Source organism: Galeopterus variegatus, unplaced genomic scaffold (genome assembly GCF_000696425.1).
Source record: "Galeopterus variegatus unplaced genomic scaffold, G_variegatus-3.0.2 Scaffold4030, whole genome shotgun sequence".
NCBI classification, from domain to species: domain Eukaryota; kingdom Metazoa; phylum Chordata; class Mammalia; order Dermoptera; family Cynocephalidae; genus Galeopterus; species Galeopterus variegatus.
Genome location: NW_007730141.1, coordinates 80,087 through 99,575, shown reverse-complemented (window position 1 = coordinate 99,575; position 19,489 = coordinate 80,087). Strand labels below are relative to the sequence as shown.

The 19,489-nt window shown below is 49.9% G+C and overlaps 2 protein-coding genes, 1 long non-coding RNA gene and 1 other non-coding gene across 6 annotated transcripts in view; 3 read left to right on the top strand and 1 right to left on the bottom strand.

Annotated features, from left to right (window-relative positions):
- The first annotated feature begins 16 nt into the window (after positions 1–16).
- Positions 17–5,767, top strand: RIC8A (RIC8 guanine nucleotide exchange factor A). Its single transcript, XM_008586572.1, has 10 exons — positions 17–121; positions 347–394; positions 482–1,072; positions 1,601–1,692; positions 2,226–2,376; positions 3,426–3,521; positions 3,626–3,770; positions 3,849–3,993; positions 4,384–4,503; positions 4,922–5,767. Exons 1-10 carry the CDS (start codon positions 38–40, stop codon positions 5,040–5,042), a joined length of 1,593 nt encoding a protein of 530 aa, XP_008584794.1. The 5' UTR covers positions 17–37; the 3' UTR covers positions 5,043–5,767.
- A 734-nt stretch (positions 5,768–6,501) lies between these two features.
- The window catches only part of SIRT3 (sirtuin 3), a 21,134-nt gene continuing 8,146 nt past the window's right edge, over positions 6,502–19,489 (bottom strand). For all 3 annotated transcript variants that reach the window (XM_008586571.1, XM_008586570.1, XM_008586569.1), the window contains 3 exons: positions 11,664–11,825; positions 8,929–9,138; positions 6,502–7,076 (listed from right to left, as the gene is read on the bottom strand). In XM_008586571.1, coding sequence (XP_008584793.1) covers positions 7,056–7,076; positions 8,929–9,138; positions 11,664–11,825 — 393 coding nt within the window. In that variant the 3' untranslated portion in view covers positions 6,502–7,055. The remainder of the gene's footprint in view (positions 7,077–8,928; positions 9,139–11,663; positions 11,826–19,489) is intronic.
- On the top strand, positions 9,046–9,881 carry LOC103602146. Its single transcript, XR_551505.1, has 2 exons — positions 9,046–9,285; positions 9,427–9,881. It is a non-coding gene; the product is annotated as an uncharacterized LOC103602146 (long non-coding RNA).
- TRNAI-GAU lies at positions 9,712–9,784 on the top strand. Its single transcript has one exon. It is a non-coding gene; the product is annotated as a tRNA-Ile (tRNA).

Genomic DNA, 19,489 nt, shown 5'->3' with positions numbered 1-19,489 from the left:
CGCGCAGCCGGGGCCCCTGCCGCGTTCCTGCAGCGCCATGGAGCCCCGGGCGGTGGCGGATGCGGTGGAGACGGGGGAGGAGGACGTGATTGTGGACGCTCTGCGGACGTTCAACAGGGAGGTGAGCGGAGTCCCAGGCGCGGGGGGCCGTGCCAGGGCGCGCCGGGAGCGCGGCGGGGTGGGGGTGCCGGGTCCGGGACGAGCTGCTAAGCGGAGCGTCTGGGGGTGCACCCGGGCAGCAGGTGTGCAGCGGTCGGGGCGGGAGCTGGAGGCAGACAGGCCGCTCCGTCGGCGGAGCTCGGGTCCTGCCCCCAGGTGGACCTGAGCCCGCTGGGTCTCTCCGCAGCACTCCCAGAGCTTCACGTTCGATGATGCCCAACGGGAGGACAGGAAGGTGGGTGCGGGCCCCAGGGGTGGAGGGGCAGGGGCTGGTCGCCCAGGAGGAGGGGCCCGGTGGAGCCACTCTTTTCCCCGCCCACAGAGGCTGGCGGAGCTGCTGGTCTCGGTCCTGGAGCGGGGCTTGCCACCCTCCTGCCCGGTCACTTGGCTGCAGAGCATCCGCATACTGTCCCGGGACCGCAGCTGCCTGGACCCGTTCACCAGCCGCCGGAGCCTGCAGGCACTGGCCTGCTGTGCGGGTATCTCCGCCGCCCAGGGGCCCGACCCCGAGCCCTCCGACATGGATGTTGTCCTCGAGTCCCTCAAGTGCCTGTGCAACCTCGTGCTCAGCAGCCCCGTGGCACAGGTGCTAGCGGCAGAGGCGCGCCTGGTGGTGAAGCTCGCGGAGCGCGTGCAGCTGTATCGCAAGAGGAGCTTCCCGCACGACGTCCAGTTCTTCGACCTGCGGCTGCTCTTCCTGCTGACGGCGCTGCGCACCGACGTGCGCCAGCAACTGTTCCAGGAGCTGCACGGAGTGCGCCTGCTGACCGACACGCTGGAGCTGACGCTGGGGCTGACTCCCGACGAGAGCACCCCGGAGCGCCTTCCTCCCCAGGAGACGGAGCGCGCCATGGAAATCCTCAAAGTGCTCTTCAACATCACGCTCGACTCCATTAAGAGGGAGGTGGACGAGGTGAGGGCCGACCTGAGCCCAGTGGTGGGCTTCACTCAGCTGGGACGTGTCTTGGACCTGCCTCCCACTGGGTGCCCTCAAGCTTCTGGGTGTCAGTCGTGCAGAGAACAGGCAGCCCTCCCCGCCTATCAGGAGGAGGCCACGGAGATGCCTGTTCCAGGTGGGGGCCACTCTGGCTCTTGGGGCCTTGCAGAAGAGCTGTGTGGTGCGTGGGGAGGTGGTAGATTCTCCACCGTGAGGCTGTGAGTGTGGGGCAGGGCACAGAGTGTGACTTCATCCCAAGGGGACAGAGAAATGTTCTTAGAAGGATACTGGCGGAGTCTTTAGTAAAATAGCAGCACTTGGTCATCTTTGACCCCAGCACTGGCCAGGGTCACCAAGGAGAATCTAAAGGGCCAGGTGTGCAGCAGAGGAGGTGCGGTAGGGAGGGCCGCACTTCCTGGCATGCAGCAGAGGTCGGAGCCCAGCTGGCAGTGGGGGGAGCAGCAGGGCTCCTTTTCACATGAACCCCTTTCTCTTTCTGGTCAGGAAGATGCTTCCCTTTACCAGTACCTGGCGACCCTTCTGAGGCACTGTGTGATGGTCACTGTTGCTGGAGATCACACAGAGGAGTTCCATGGGTGAGGTGGGGCCTGTTGTGCTGGGAGGGAAATGTACTCAGGTGTCTAGCTGGAGGCCTCACCCTAGTCTGACTTTATATGTGAGTGGGACTGGACATCAGTGTGTTTCTAGAGAGCCCCAGGTGCCTCTAATATGTGGCTAGGATGAGAGCCGTATATTTGAGGGTAGGAATGGTGCCACCTGGACCTTGGGCAGTGGCCATGGATGGTGTGGTATTTGCAGGGCAATGTAGTTCCTCACCCTCATTCTTGGTGACCTGTACCTGGGCTGGTCTGGGTTTGCAGTGATCGTCTGGTGCTTCAGCCCAGACAAGGTGTGGCAGGCAGTGCCTCTGCAGAGAGTGCCTCCCCTCCCCGGGGGACCCCCACCACACTCCCAAGATCAGTCCCTGCTATTGTCTTTGGTCCCTAGTGCTGCTCCAGCCCCCAGACCCTGGCTCACATCAGGTGTGGCCCCAGCAGGAGGCAGTAAGGTTTGCACCTGTGCTGGGAGATGAGCCCTGTTAAGACCTCCCCTTGCAATCTTTCCCTAGCCACACAGTGAACCTCCTGGGGAACTTGCCCCTCAAGTGTCTGGACGTCCTCCTCACCCTGGAGCTGCATGAAGGCTCCTTGGAATTCATGGGAGTGAACATGGATGTGATTCATGTCCTCCTCGCCTTCCTAGAAAAGCGTTTGCACCAGGTAGGCAGGGGACCGGCTGTGCAGGCTCCCCCAGTGGCTCTGGCCCTGGCTTTCCTGCTCAGCTGTGGTCACTGCTTCTGCACTGCCTACACGGGTAAGTGGAGATCATGGTGGTGTGATTCAGGTGATTCCTCCAGCTGCTCTGCGGTTTAGCCAGTCAGCAAGCCAGACCCTTCCTCCTTGGGAAGCATGTGGACACCCCCACTCACACTTAAAACTTTCACCTCTGCTGATTGCTACAAAGAAACAAGTTTTCCAGGGTTTAGCAAGGTGCTTGTGGACCTTCTTGGGTGGTCCTGAGAAGCCCTCTACTCCTTGCTTGTGTTCCTTAGACTCCTAGCGTCAACAGCAAGGGCAGCCCTTGGTGACCCACAGGAGCCTCTAACCAGAGGTTCCCTCTGATTCCTGCGGCTGCACCGCGGGACATCCAGGCAGCTGGGGCTCTAACATTAAAAAAACTACAGAGTGCAGCAGGCCAAAATTCAGTAGACCTCTCAGGAATCCACGTTGCCTGAGCAAAGGGTGCTCGCAGGCCATGGGAGCTGGTCAGGATGGGGGAGCTGGCCTTGGACATGCTGGCTGTGGCCAACTGTCCCTGTTTCTGCTGCTGCTGGTGTTGAGATCCAGGGAGGTAATGGGGGAGGCCAGGAAGGAACAGAAGCTCCCTGGTGTCTTTCCACGAAGCATGCAGAGAAGAGATTTTGTGGTTTCTCTTTGCCACCATTTTCTGAGGACAGTGTGTGCACCACTGTGTGCAAACAGCTTTAAATGTTTTGTGTTTTCCTCACAAGCCTGGTTTGTAGTTGAGAAAGTTAGACTTATGGCAGTCGAGTCATTTGCTCCAAGTCACAAAGTTTCCAAGTAGCTTCCTGAGTTAGGTCCTGTCCCTTCCCTTTTGAAGCTGACCCAGACACCCACCACCGGCTCTTGGCTCTTAGGCCTCGGCTGGCTGATTGCAGCATGGCCTCATCCCAAGCCTCTGCCACAAGGACCACTGGTGGGTGTGTGTGTGCAGCCCCCCACCAGCTGTGACAGTGGCTCCTTTGCAGACACACAGGCTGAAGGAGAGCGTGGCCCCCGTGCTGAGCGTGCTGACAGAGTGTGCCCGTATGCATCGCCCAGCCAGGAAATTCCTGAAGGCCCAGGTATTGGCAAAGGAGTTGGTGCTCCTGGGGAACAAAGGTAGGGCCCTGGTCACTTGGAGTCCCAGCTGCTCCAAGCCCAGGCTTAGGAACAGCCCCTTCCTCAGGTGCTGCCCCCGCTGCGGGATGTGAGGACCCGGCCGGAGGTGGGGGAACTGCTGCGAAACAAGCTTGTCCGCCTCATGACACACCTGGACACGGACGTGAAGAGGGTGGCCGCTGAGTTCCTGTTTGTCCTGTGCTCTGAGAGCGGTGAGTAGGGGACACCCAGGCCCCAGGCCTGCCCTGCCCCAGCCACGTGTGCACACTGACTTCTGCCCTGCCCCTCAGTGCCCCGATTCATCAAGTACACCGGCTACGGGAATGCCGCCGGCCTCCTGGCTGCCAGGGGTCTCATGGCGGGGGGCCGGCGTGAGGGCCAGTACTCAGAGGACGAGGACACGGACACAGAGGAGTACAAGGAAGCCAAGGCCAGGTGTGTGCTCCCACCACACACGCAGGGGACTCTTCTCACAGTCCCTTATTCCCCCCGGTACCCACACCTGTCTGGACCCCTGTGGGGAGGGCAGGTCAGGATGACAGATGGGTAAGACCTTCCAGAATCAGACACCTGTTCTTAAGTAACATCTGTCCTGATGTCAAGATGTGTCATTCTGACAGCACAGAGACTAAGGGACCGGGGCTCTCCTGGAAGGAGGTCTCTTCCTGGGTTACCTGACTCCCCCACCGCCCCAACTCCTGGAAAATGGATTTCGTGCCAGTCCAGTCCTGCACAAGAAGATGCGGGGCTCCATCCACCCCCTGCAGCCCCTCCTGTCCTAGAGAGTCACTAACACATTTCCCATGCCCCCACCCCGGGAAGCAGCATAAACCCGGTGACCGGGAGGGTGGAGGAGCAGCCGCCCAACCCCATGGAGGGCATGACGGAGGAGCAGCGGGAGCACGAGGCCATGAAGCTGGTGAATATGTTCGACAAGCTCTCCAGGTGCGTGGTGTGGACAAGGCGGGGCCTGCAGCCGGGACAAGGGAGAGCAGACCCAGTCCCGTCCCGTGAGCCCCGGGAGGTGGGATAAGAGGTGGGTTAGGGTCCTGGCAAGGCTGCATTACAGTTTGAAATCACTTGCCCTGGAGGAGATTGCCCCAGGGAAGGGTTGGAGTGGGACCATTATTGTGCCCATTTTACAGATGAAGACAACAGAGACCCAGAGAAATTGAGACTGCCTGATGCCTCAAAGCTGTTAGGTAGCAGTAAGGATTTGGGCCCAATTAACACAGGGTCCCACCCAGGCTTCCCCAGTAAATGGGAGCAGCCTTGTGTGGTGGAGAAGGGAGCAGTGGGGTGAGCAGGACCCCTGCCTGGCCCACTGGGGCCCTTCCCATCCCCACTGCACCTCTCCCCACAGGCACAGAGTCATCCAGCCTATGGGGATGAGTCCCCGGGGTCACCTCACATCCTTGCAGGATGCCATGTGCGAGACCATGGAGGGGCAGCTCTCTTCGGACCCTGACTCAGACCCTGACTGAGGATTGCAGCTCTTCAGCGCCAATTCAGAACTGGTGCTGCTTCCAGAGGCGTCCCTGGGGCTGCAACCTGGGGAAGCCACGTCCCACTGGCCACACATCTCAGTGCCCCTCTCTCCAGCTTGAAGACTCTTTCTCTTTACTCCCAGAGTTCTGTTCATGGTTTGCCTCTGGTCCAATTTTTTATCTCTAGGACTGTGGTGGTGTCCTGCTGTACTTCTGAGAACTTAGTTTCTCTTATCTGTGCCAACAGGAGTGTGTGCAGAGGCTGCTGCCCGAGGGCATGCGCAGGGCAAGGGGCTGACAAGTGTGCACAGATGCAGGCACGTCCAGGATGGGCATGCTGGCCCAGAGCCGGGGTGTTGGGACACGTGCTGTCTTCACAGGGGAAATGAACCTGCCAGAGGTGTGCCGTTGTTCTGTCCCCACTGAGTGCAGAGCTGGTGGCCACTTCCACCTTCTCCTCGATCCTGGCTCAGCTGCCCACTGCAGTAGTATCCACAGCACCCGAGTTCTTACTGGTTGTGACAACTCAATCTCAAGCCTTCCCACTGGCTTTGACTGTAAACACTTAACATGAAGAAAAATGCCCATCATGAGACCATAAATTAAGATTTCTGTCATGTACCACAAATAGCCACAGAAACACCATCTTAGAATAAAGAAGAGGAATTTCAGGCAAAACTGTGCCAATATACATGTAAAATACCAAGTGAAGAAATGCTAAATAGAAATAGAAACTAATTTCATTCTTTCCAGAATTCGACACTTTTCCTAGACCACCACTCATTGGTTCTCACTGAGGAGCAGGGGCACGGAACCCCCTTCCATGGAGTCTGTCAGTAAAATCTGTTCCTGCCAGCTCCAGCCCAAGGCAGGCGCCGTTCAGGGACAGGAGGTGCTTTTGCTGGGGAAACCTGCAGCCCATACAGTGCTGGGAAGGGGAATGTGTACGTGAGTAGGAGCCAAGGAAGCAGCAGCTAGTGCCGAAGGGGTCAGCCAGCAGAGCTGGGCCTCAGGGCAACCACCAGGAGAAAGGGCTGTGCAGAGTACAAAGCTTGCAGTGGGTTCTGCACACACGTCATGGTGTGGCCTGAGCACAGGGTCAGGGGAACCCTGACCAGTGGCCAGGAGCAGCTGTTCCTAAGTGAATAGTGCCTTCCCTCTCTGAGAGATGAGTTCTAGCAGCACTAGTGGAAGAAGCCCCGGTAGACAGGGGGGGAAAGGAGATGGGTTAAGAAGTGCTGGAACATCAGTTTGGAGGCAAGGCTGACACAAAGACACCGTCCAGAAGGTCAACAACGGGATGTCACGGCCTTCAGAGAGGGAGCTGGGGTGGAGGAGGCGGCACGGGGCCATCTCCAGGGTGAATCCAGGGACAAATGTCCTCAGTCAGACTATCCCAATAGAGGAGTCACTCATGTACACCCCAAGGTCTCCTTTCCACATTCAACACTTGCAGTCCCTTTGAGAAAACTAAAGTTTATTTTATGCTGGAAATGAAGGACAGATTTTCTCTAATGAAAATAACCCTACTAAAGAGAACAACATGCTAGAAGATCCTGCTGCATCACTAGGGCCCCAGGATGACATTTTGGGACGTGAGGGGGGCTGCTCAGCTCAGGCCTGGGTCTTCTTACCAACAGAGATGCCCCTCTGTGACTTGGGCACAGTAAAGGTAGATCCAGTCTGGGATTCCAGGCAGTCTGTTTCAGTTTGAGGGGAACACCATCAGAAGAAAGCTTTTTGCATTAAGAGCTTCAGCAGAATCCTTTGTATCCATGACTGGGTGGCCCTGAGTGTAAGCACACTACCAGTCGGCACGGAGCTCATAGCCCAGGAAGACACTGCAGCAGCAGACTCAGACCTCCACTCTGTTCCTCAGGTTGCATGTCCTGGTTCTGCCAAAATTTGGAAACTTGCCCAAGCTGTCTTCAGGCACAAAGTCTCATCAGAAATGGGATATGGATCTCTCCTATGTAACCATTTCCTGTACGTGGGCTGACCATCACTGTCCTATCTGTCCCGTCCATCAAGCTGGAACAGAGAAAGGATATTAGTCACCTAAACACATCAGGCAGGCCAGCAGATCTCAGGGCGTGGGTCAAACAGCCCAGCTGAAGACAAGCACAATACTTCATAGCACAAAAGTATCTCTCTGTAAATGCTGCTGTTGAGCCAGTTTAAGATGATCCCAGCAGGCCTGGGCAGAGCAGGGAGGCTAAACAGAGAGCTTCATTCCAAGGGGTTCTAACTACACAAGATGAGCTGATGCTCACATATTGAAAAAACACTATTTGGAAAAGTTGCCCTTTGGATAGCAATTCTTTTCTAAAAAAAATCTAAAATCACAACCCACTTTACACAAATTTCTGTGAAACTAGAAAATAGTACAGGTCAAATCTTACAGGGCTACTTCCAAAAATCCAGAGGAGCTACCTGAGTTACAATTTGCTTTTACACGGAGACAGGAAGTCAGAGCCAGGAAAGGTTTTCAAGGTTCCCTTGAAATCCTGCTAAGCTCATCTGACCAGGATCTCTACTGCCCTGCAAGCCAGCCAGGAGACACCTGCCTCTCAGTATGTAAAGTTTAAGCTTTGACGTTAGCTGGAGTCTGCTTCCATAATGAAGTGACCCAGCAGTGTGATTCTGACAGTTGATCATCTTTATTTCCCTCTATATAGTGAGACTAGAAATGGCACCAGCCTACATCTTAGCCCTAAGAGCCAAACTCTGGAGTGAGAGGCTAAAAATAATAATGGTGATGGTGTCTAATATGTGTAGAAACGGTAAGTGCTAAATCTCAAATCTCAGTAAGTCTTGTATTTTGTCTGTCTTTGGTTCAGTCTTGGTGAGAAATCAGGCTGTGACCAAAGGTTGGGGGGCTTTACCAGTGGAGGCGAGAGGACAATGCCGCCCCCAGGGCCCTGAGCCAAGGCAGGCACAGCTGGGGACAAGAAGAAAGGGTGGAGGTTTCCTGGGACACTTGCCTTGGGAAAAACATCAGCTGTGATTTATTCTGGTGAAGTCCCCTTTGGCCAGTGTTGCGCCTTTCTATAGTCATAAAATTGGACACTGTGTGCTTAATGCCGCCTCCTGTAGGAAAAAGCCCTTAATATTGAGGCTACATGTGCTACATGGTTCTCACAGGAAACTGCATTTTCTTTAACTTCACTTGTTTACAGGAGGCTTAAATCTAGAAAGCATCAAGGCTCTCTGGCTTCCTACTCTCAGCAGATTGTAATAGATCAGAAGCTCTCACACTGGTTACTCCCTAAAAGCATCACGAGCAGAGGCTTCGTCCCACCCGGGCCTACATGGTTCTCACAGGAAACTGCATTTTCTTTAACTTCACTTGTTTACAGGAGGCTTAAAATCTAGAAAGCATCAAGGCTCTCTGGCTTCCTACTCTCAGCAGATTGTAATAGATCAGAAGCTCTCACACTGATTACCCCCTAAAAGCATCACGAGCAGAGGCTTCGTCCCACCCGGGTGCCAAGAACTTCAGCTTCTCAAAGTTCTTTAACCTGTTCCATCTCAGAATCACATACTAGGCCTTAGAGAGGAGCTGTTTGGCTTCTTTATTTTAGGGAGCAAAAGGCAACGGCCTGTAGTGTGTTAACAGTGCAGACACTAATCAGCCCAGACTGCCTGGAACCACATCCCTGCTCGGCCACCATTAGCTCTGCAACCTCGGGAGCAGGGACTTAGCATTACTCTCTTGATCTCTACATGGAGGTAGTAAAATTAACGACACTGAGGTGAGTCCAGGTTAGTACCTGGTGCGGGATAAACAGCAACGTTAGCTATGACTGTCGCTGTCTTAGCCAACAGGGCTCCATACCAGGCGGACAAGGGCCCCTCAGATAGCCCTGCTCATAGTCTGTACCTTTCCAGTTTCCTGCTGGACCAAGTCCTGCATCTCTTCTGTCCAGCCCAGAAGCTCCACCAGCCTTTCCACGCCATGAACCACATCCCCCAGCTGGGCCACATCCCTACTGCGAGGACGCCAAGCCAAGGGCCCCACCAAGTCCCGATTGATGAGCAGCCGAGGCACTGAGCTCCGCACAGCCTCGGACAAGCTGGCAAAAGGCTCCACCTGAAAAATGGCCCAAATGTAAGCATAGTGTCCACCCTATGAGGCCCTCAAGATGCTGTGCCACAGCCACTGAGGCTATGGAGGGGCAGCAGACTGACGGTCAGACCCTGTGGTGCAGGGACGCCCACCACTACCCCACTTCTTCAGGCAAGTCCCTGCCACGTGGTCTCCACGGCGCGGTCTCCTCCCCGAGCCTCCCTCTCCCCCACTTCCTCTCCCTGCTGCCCACACCTCGGCTTCACCCATCTCCAGTCCACGGCTCATGGGGCTCCGTCCTGCCTCCTCCAGCCACAGCAAACAATCTGCACATCTGCACTGCCTTCCTTCCCATCAGGCTGTCTCCGCCCAGTTTCAAGCCTCTTCCAGCTCTCCTCTGATGGACAGTATGCACTCGACTGTACCCTGGCTAGTGTCCACACGAGGGAAACCATCAGCATTAACGAGGCAGCAGATCTCTGTGCACTCACACCATTATATGACAACAGCAAGTGACAGAACGTACACTGTTGTCCAACTTTTAGTTAAAAATCACCACCTGTATGTGTACATTTGTACAGAAAAGAAGCCAAGGCTGGCTGGTTAGCTCAGTTGGTTAGAACGTGGTACTGATAACACCAAGGTCCAGGTTCAATCCCTGTACTAGCCAGCTGCTAAAAAAAATAAAGAAAATAAAAGAACCCCAACAAGACAACAGAAAAGTGGCTAACGGTTGCTGGTAGGATTAAAGTTGACTCTTTACTTTATACCTTTATATAATGTTCTTTTAGAAAAATCACATGGTACTTTTATAATTTAAAAAAAGGTTATTTTCATTCTACCTCAAAAATAAGGCTGGCTGGTGGCCCCAGTGTTCCCCATGGCCCCAACACTGCCTAGCCCCTCGCCCCTGGGACTGCTCCCTCCTGTGTCTGTCCCTCCAGCCTAGGCACTCTACCTCAAAAATAAGGCTGGCTGGTGGCCCCAGTGTTCCCCATGGCCCCAACACTGCCTAACCCCTCGCCCCTGGGACTGCTCCCTCCTGTGTCTGTCCCTCCAGCCTAGGCACCCCCCCCGTGTCTGCCCACTCCAGCACCCAGCTCCTACTCTGGTGACTGTGGACTCGTGTATCCACCTGCCTGCTCAACACCCCCCACCTTGGCAGCTCAGCATTCCTCAAACTGGTGTGACCAAGGCTGAATTCCTGAGCTCCCCCAAACCCACCCACCAGGCTTCTCCATCTCAGGAAACGGTGGCTCCGTTCTTCCAGCTGCTCAGGCCTCTGCCCTGGTACCCTGTGGGCATCCACATCTCCCATACACTGTGCCAGCGTGCCTGCTCTGCTGTACATACACTGGGCTGGCTTCACATGGTCACCTGCCAGCACCTCCAGTCACCCCCTGCAAGGGCCTCTGCTGGGTCTGCTGCACCCACGCTTGTCCCCTATGGTCGCTTTGCTACACAGCACCAGAGAAGCCCTTTCCACAGGACATGGGTGTCATCCAGTCTGTCCCTGCTGGCTTCACCTGCCCTCCCCACTGCTTGTCGTAGGCAGTGTCTCCTGCCAGTTACCCCCTTCGCTAAAACCCTAACTTCCTTTAACTCCTAGCTCCAAGGTTGCCTTCCTGACAAGGCAAAACGAGCAACTTGATGTTGTGACCAGTCCCCAACGCCCCCTGGTCTCCCTACCCTACTTGTCATTCTTTCACGTAACACACATCATCTCCTAACCTACTATTTAACATATTTACACCTTTCTGTGTCTGTCCAAAGTACAAAAACAGGGCCCAGCACACAGCAGGCAGTGACAATGACTCCCAAGCAAACACACAGCTCAGGCCTCTGGGCTGGCCTTCCTGGCCCTCTGCCCCTCAGCACCTACATCCAGTTATGACCAGCTCACCTTCTGGTCTCATCACGTCTTTTACAACTTCCTGGAGCTTCAGGTCCAGTGGTGTCTCCCAGGCACCTCACACACGCAGGCGGAACCAAACTCGGCATACTCTCTCCCAAACTGCCCCCCACCATCAAATGCTCTGACCACGTGGACGGAGCCATACCCCTCCTGCTCCCCTCCCCAAAGTGTCACCAGACAGCAAGCCCAGTCACCCCCTCCTCACCGTCCCTTGCCATTGCCCACAGCTCTGCCTTCTTCAGCGCCAGCCTCCTGGCACCTACCCGTGCCAATCTCCACTCCTCAGTGGTTTCTCTGACCCTGAGTGTGCAGCCACCTGCCCAGGTCAATCCCTTCAGGTTTATTGCTGCTTCTAGCCCAGGATCTGTCTTCCTGATCTGACCTGAGAGGCCAGACCCTCCCCTTCTCCCTTCCCCTCACACATGGTACCCCACACACACTTACAGCACCTCCAAAGCTGAGCGTCTTCCACCTTCCCCAATCTCCTGGCCAGAACACCAGCCGAAGCCATTCATTGGCCAGAGGCCATGCCACCCCCACGAGCACCCAGGCAGTGACTCCTCTGTACACTGCATCCTCCCCCACACCCCACCCCCATTGCCAGCCTCCTCCCAGCACAAGCCAGTTGACAAACCTCCAGGGAAGTGCCAAGGATGAGCAGCAGATCTGCCATGGGGAAGTCAACCACATGCAGCAAGAACCTCTCGGGCAGCGGCTCCCCATAGAACACGATGTCGGGCTTCACGATGCTGGTGCAGACTGAGCACTGGGGAACCCTGTCCGCCATCACGTCAGCCTGCGGAAACACCGAGAGAAAACAGGCCCAAGAAAGGTGCCACAAAACACTTTTAAAAGGAAAAGGCAACCATAGCTTCTTATTAAGAAAATTTCAAACATTCACAAAAGCACAAAAGCTGAGAGTAATATAATGAGCCCCTCGTACCTAGCTTCAGCGGTGACCAACATTTCTCCAATTGTTTTGTACAGTCCGACAAACTTGGGGGGTTGAAGAAGTTAAAAGCAAACCCCAGACAGCACACGATCCCCCACACATGCTTCAGCAGACACGGGGTGCTTCCCATTGTGCCTCCCACTGAGCCTGGGTGCAATCAGAGCCACCAGGTGCTAAGGAAACACTGCAACAAACAGTCCTCAGATGGTGCTCTGCTGGCATCCGGCCAACAATGGGCATTACTGGGTGAGGAGGGAGGTATCAGACCTGTCCCCTAGTGTGACCTGACGTGATCGTGGCATTGCCTCAGCCCAGGGAGGCCTTCAGGTCAGCTTCAACTCGCTGTCTGCATCAACAGGGGTAAAACATCTGGCAAAGACCACTTTCCTTGCGGGCCAAGGTGAAGTAGATGCAAATTATTAATATATCCTGCTGTGCCTGGATTAATGCCTTGGGCCAGATAGAAAAGGAGACAGATGCTTTATGGCTAATGGGACTTGTTCTAGCTGAATCTAGCAAGAACCAGCAGAAACAACAGAAAGAAAGAGACCCACCAAAGACTTCAGATATCAGCTATAGATAATAAAAAAAAAGAAACAAGACAAGCTTGAGACATCTATCAAATATAGAAAATTAAAAAATAATGTAGTGGATTTGAAAAAGAACAAAATAGAACTTCTAGAAACAATGAGTCACCAAAATTAAAACTCAACAGCTTCATTTTCTACAATGGAATAGGGTATTGATAAACTAGAAAACAGGCCAGAAGAAATTACCCAGAATGCGGGACAAGGCAGGGCAGTAATGGAGCACACGGGGTGGTCACAAGCCGTGGGACAGACAGAGGGTTGTTAACCTCTCTAATCAGAGGTCCATAAAAAGAGGCGTGAGCCCCCGAACTGGCCAGCCACCCCCTACAAAAAAGGGGGGCGAGGAAGTGGGGCAGGGGCAATCAATATCTGAAGAGATGATGGCTGAGGATTATCCAGAAATGACAAAAGGCACCAACCCACAGATTCAGGAAGTCCTACAAATTTTAAGCAGAATAAATAAAAGGAAAGAAATGACAAAAGGCACCAACCCACAGATTCAGGAAGTCCTACAAATTTTAAGCAGAATAAATAATGGAAACACAGCATAGAGAAATTATGTGTCTCCATATGGAAACACAGCATAGAGAAATTTAAAAACTCTAAAGGGAAAGAGAACAGTTTTAAAAATATGCAGAGAACAGATATCAACAGACTCTAAAGTTTATACGAAAAGGCAAAAGACCCAGAATAGCCAACACAATACTGAAGAACAGAGATGGAGAACTCACACCACCAACTTCAAGACTTCCTACGAAGCTACAGCAATCAAGACTGTGGCATTGGTGAAAGAATAGGTAAATGAATTAATGGAACAGATCAGAGAGCCCCAAATCGACACAAACCAATAACATCAACTAACTGACAAAGGAGCAAGGGCAATTCAATGTAGGAGAGTCTTTTTGACAAACGGTGCTGGGACAAGTGGACACCCACATGCTAAAAAATGGACCTAGATACAGACCTTACACACTTCACACAATTAACTCAAAATGGATCAAAGGACTAAATGTAAAATGCAAAGCAATGAAACTTCTAGAAGGTAACACAGGAGAAAACCAAGATGACCTTGGTATGGCGATAACTTTTTATATATAACACCAACAGCATGATGCATGAAGGAAAAAATTGCTAGGTTGGACTTCACTAAAATTAAAAACTGCTCTGCAAAACACACAGTCAAAAAAATGAGGAAAAAAGCCAAGACTGAGAAAAAAATATCTGCAAAAGACATATGTGATAAAGGACTACTATCTAAAATATACAAGGAACTCGTAAAATTCAACAGTAAGAAAATAACCTGATTAAAAAGTGGGCAAAAGACCAGAACAGACACCTCACCAAAGAAGATATACAGACGGCAAATAAACATAAGAAATGATAGTCCATATCATACGTAACTGTGGAAATGCAAACTAAAGCAATGAGATACCACGACACACCTACTAGAATGGCCGAAATCCAGAGCACCAACAGCAGCAAATGCTGCCGAGGATGTGGAGCAACAGGAACTCTCATCCACTGCTGGTGGGAACGCAAAATGGTACGGCCACTTTGGAAGACAGTGCGGCGGTTTCTTACAAAACTAAACACACTCCTACTAAATGATCCAGCAATTACGCTCCTTGACATTTACCGAAAGACATGAAAACTTATGTCCACACAAAAACCTGCACGTGATGGCTGGCCAATTAGCTCAGTTGGTTAGAGCACACACAGCCTTGTAACACCAAGGTCAAGTGTGTGGTTCCCTGTACTGGCCAGTGTCCTCCCCACCGCCAAAAAACAAAAAAAAAACCCTGCACATGTATGTTTATACCAGCTTTATTCATAATCACCAAAATTTGTTTAACAACCAAGATGTCCTTCAGCAGGTGAATGGATAAACAAACTGTGGTATATCCAGACAATGGAATATTATTCAGTGCTAAAAAGAAATGAGCTACCATGCCATGAAAAGACATGGAGGAAACCGAAATGCACACTACTAACTGAAAGAAGCCAATCTGAAAAGCTACACACTCTGTTAAGATTCCAACTACATTTAACCCTTGAGCAATGTGGGGGTTGGGGCGCCGACCCACGTGCCGTCAAAAATGTGTGTATAACTTTTGCTTCCCCAAAACTTAACTACTAATGGCCTGCTGTTGACACAAAGCCTGACTAAGAACACAGCCAATTAACACGTATTTTATATGTTATATGTATTATATACTGTATTCTTACAATGAAGTATGCTAGAGAAAAGAAAATGTTAAGAAAATCAGAAGGAAGAGAAGATATACTTACAGTACTGTTCTATATCAATACCACAAGTTTGTGTCATCTGTTTAGAAGATAAATTGTCTGTCTGACAGCATCTACATCAATCAATATTTCCAGGCTAATGCAGTTTGTCTGGGAGTTTCTTCAAATTGTCAAAAATCTCCTGCATTAACAGATACTATCAACAGAGTGAACAGGCAGATCATATATATGATAAGGGTCTAGTTTCCAGGATATATAAAGAACTAGAACTCAACAACAAAAAGCCAAACAACCCAATTGAAGAATGGGCAAAGCATTTGAATAAACATTTCTCCAAAGATATACATATGGCCAATAAGCACATGAAAAGATGCTCAATATCACTAATCATTAGAGAAATGTAAATCAAAACTATAATGAGATACCACCTTAAACCCATTGAGATGGGTAACATCAAAAGATAGAAAATAAGTGTTGGTGTGGCTGTGGAGACACTGGAACACTTGTGCACTACTGGTACAAATGCAGAATGGAACAGCCATGGTGGAAAACAGTGTGGTGGTTCTTCAAAAATTAAAAATAGAATTACCATATGGTGCAGCAATTCCACCTCTTGGTATATCCCTGAAAGAACTGAAAGCAGGGTCTCAAAGAGTATTTACATATCCATGTTCACAGCAGCATTATTCATGATAACAAAAGGTAGATGCAACCTAAGTACACTTCCAGGGATGAATGGATAAACAAAATGTGGTGTATACCTACAGTGGAAATAGTACCCAACCTTAAAGAAGAAGGAAACTCGGGCCGGCCCGGTGGTGCACTGGAATTGTCGGTCCCCGGTGCAGGCGCAACACCGAAGGTTGCAATCCCGTTGCCGGTCCCAGTACGGGCGCGACACCGAGGGTTGCGATCCCGTTACCGGTCAGTAAAAAAAAGACAAAAAGGAAAAAAAAAAAGAAGAAGAAGGAAACTCTAGCACATGCTAGAACATGGATGAACCTAGAGAACATTGTGCTAAGTGGCCAACCACAATAGGACAAGTACTATTCTATGATTCCACTCATTTAAGGTATCCAGAATAGGCAAATTCATAGAGACAGAAAATAGACTAGAGGTTACCACAGGCTAGGGGGCGGGGGGGACTAGAGACTTAATGCTTAATGGGTATGGAGTTTCAGTTTGGGATGACAAAGAAAGTTCTGGAGACAGATGATGGTGATGATTGCGCAACACTACAAATGTACTTAATGCCACCAAACTACACTTAAAAATGGTTGAAATGGTAAATTTCATGTTATATATATTTTACCACAATAAAAATAATAATAATAATATTTTAAATGTGAAAACAAAAGAATATGCTCTGACCAGGCCAGCTAAATCACAGTGCCTTGGGAGATCTGGGATGAGTCAGTAATCATGTCCACCTGTCCTGGAAACATTATCATGAGACTTTTTTACTTAGAAGCAGCCAAAATGGCACCAGAAAGCCATAAAAATAACATAGAATACTTCTTATTATTACCCTAGGTCTCTGCATGTAAGATGATCCCAAATCCATACGTCACATACAGCCAGTACGATGCCTGATGGTAATTAGGTAGGCCTGTCTTTTCACTTCTTTGACCCTTCCCCCTTCTTGTGATTATAAAATGTTAGGCTTTGCTGGCCCTCTTCCAAGCACACTTTCAGAGCTACTTCATATATATGTGTCTCCCTGATTACAATCATCATATTAGTTCAATAAATCCTTGCTATACGTATTTGGTGTGTTTCTTTTTTAGGTCAACACGACTAAAAGAATAGAAAAAGAGTATGTAACTTACAGGCTCATACAGTAAAAAAAAAAAAAAGAAATGATAACCTATGAGAAAAACAGAAAGCACAAAATAAGATGGTAGGCTTAAATCCAAATATTTCAGTAATTATATTAATCTAAATGGACTAATCCTTAAATTAAAAAACAAAAATTATCTGATGGGATTAAGCAATAAAACCTAAAATATGCTTTATAGACTAACACATCTAAGACATAAGGATTGAGAAAAACTGGATGTAGATGCAGGACAAAGACATCCAGGCAAATACTAACCAAGAGAAAGCTGAGGTCACCAGACAATACAGACTTTCAGGCAAAGGTGATTCTAGAGACAGAAGAGGATAACACAATGGTACACTTGTACACACCTCAAGTACTTATTCTTGAAATACGTAAAGCAAATATTGACAGAAATAGAAGTAAAAATAAACTGACAAAGTGGGACATTTTAACACAACTCTCTCAGAATTTAATAGAACAAACAGTCAAAAAATAGGTAAGAACATAAAAGCTTTGAACAGAATTAAACTTGGATTTTATGAACATGAATGTAGAACAACACATTCAATGACTGCAGAATACATTTTTTTTTCCAAGTACACATAAAACATTTACAAAAACAAATCATGTATGAGGCCATAAAGCAAATCTCAACACATTTCACGGGACTAAAACCAAACCAAGCAAGAAGGACAGGAGAGAATCTGATTGCTGGGATAGAAAAGTGGGTTTATGTGAATTGCTTCGTAACGTAAAAGATCTTTTGGTATTGCAGAACAGTGGGACTGACCGGCAAGGCACACATTTGAATCGCTCTTGGCAGTCAGCCAGAGGAATTTACATCGATCACTACAGATAACACACGGAATAGGAGGAGGCAGGACTCGGAGAAACTGAGAAGGGGAAGATCTCAGAGGAAAGATGAAAGGCAGTGGGCAGGGGCAGCGACCCCAGAACTGGCCCGGTACCCACCCAGCCCTGCTAGCCTCCCAGGGCACCTCCCTGGGGCCTCCCTTAGGAATGCTTCCAAGCCTCTTTTCATCCTTTTTCATCCTGGGGTTCCAGAAAGACATACATGGGGGTATGAAGAGGCTGGGGTGATTACAGCACTATGACTAGTTTCCAAGTGCCAGAACCTAATCTCACTTGTTTTAAAGAAAGGTCTCCCAACTTGTTTGATTTCTAAAAAGAAAGACATCAACCATATTCATAGCTCCCACCACCTGCTCTATGAGGACACTCAAATTTACACTTTCCACTCACACCTCTTTCCTGAATCCCCTTGGACAGATGTACCCAGAGGACCCTGCCCAGACATCTTCCCAGACCCCTCCCTCTCCCCCCACCTCCAATCAGCCCTGCCCCCAAGAAGGTCTCTTCCAGCCATCCCACTCTGTCTCCAAGCTGCTGCCCAGCCCAGATCCTTACCATCTTTTACTCAGATTACCCTGCTCCCACAGTAGGTTCCTGACCCCTCAGAAAATTCAAACTGCTGTCCAAATAATCTCTCTAAAATGCAAACCCCTTAATATCACTTTCCTGCTTAAAAATCCTTCAATGTCCCCCTGCAATCTTCAGGATACAGTACTCTAAAAGAGCACACAGGCCTCCCACACTCCAGGTCTCTGCTGCCAGGAAGAGGCTCGGAATCTAGATCATCTCCTCTTGAAGGGGCTCCCAGCTGCCTTCTTCCCACAGCTGGTACTTATTTTTAGTAAAACTCTTGCAGCACTCAACTGTAACTGTTGGTTGACTCCACTTTGGTTTGTTTTTGCATCCACAGCATCCAGCAAAGGGGCTGGCACTCAGCAGACTAAACTATTTGCTGAAGAAATTGATCTTTCAATGAATGAATGAATGAATCAGTGGAAAGCTTAACATGCATTTAAGGAGTTTCCACTATGTGCTAGACTCACACTTCCTGATTTCAAAACTTACTACAAAGCTATAGCAACTAAAACAGTGTGGTACTGGTGTAAGGCTATACACATACACCAGTGGAATGGAACTGAGAATCCAGAAATAACCCATACATCTATGGCGAACCGATTTTTAACAAGGATGCCAAGACCATTTAATGAGAAAGGACAGTCTCTTTAAAAATTGCATGAGAACAACTACATGTTCACATGCAATAAAATGAAGCTGAACCCCTTCCTCACACTGTATAAAAAAATTAACTCAAAACAGATCAAAGTCCTAAATTTAAGAGCTAAAAACTATAAAACTCATAGAAGAAAACATAGGAGTAAAACTTCATGACCTTGGAATTAGCAATGGTTTTTTTATCTTTTTTTTTTTTTTTAAAAGATGGCCGGTAAGGGGATCTCAACCCTTAGCTTGGTGTTGTCAGCACCACGCTCAGCCAGTGAGCGAACCGGCCATCCCTATATAGGATCCAAACCCGCGGCCTTGGTGTTATCAGCACCGCACTCTCCCGAGTGAGCCACGGGCCAGCCCAGCAATGGTTTTTTTAGATATGATGGCAAAAGCATAAGCAAGAAAAAAAAGGTGAATTGGATTTCATCAAAATTAAAAACTTTTGAGCATCAAAAGACATTACCAAGAAAGTAAGAAAGATAACCTACAGAATGGGAAAAAATATTTGAAAATCATATATCTGATAAGAATCAAGTTTCCAGAATGTATAAAGAACTGTTACAACTCAATAATAAAAACACAAACAACACAGTTAAACAATGGGGGAAGGACTACGATAGAAATTTCTTCAAAGACCGGGCTGGCCCGGTGGCGCACTGCTACAGTGCGCCGCTTGGGAGCATGGCGGGGCTCCCGCCGAGGGGTCGGATCCCACATACAGACCAGCCGGCCACTGCCCGGGCGAGGGG

Coding starts and splice junctions, on each gene's coding strand:
- RIC8A (XM_008586572.1), top strand. CDS start 38: ATGGAGCCCCGGGCGGTGGCGGATGCGGTGGAGACGGGGGAGGAGGAC. Junction 3,771..3,848: donor TGTCCTGTGCTCTGAGAGCG/GTGAGTAGGGGA, acceptor CCTGCCCCTCAG/TGCCCCGATTCATCAAGTAC. Junction 4,504..4,921: donor ATGTTCGACAAGCTCTCCAG/GTGCGTGGTGTG, acceptor CTCTCCCCACAG/GCACAGAGTCATCCAGCCTA.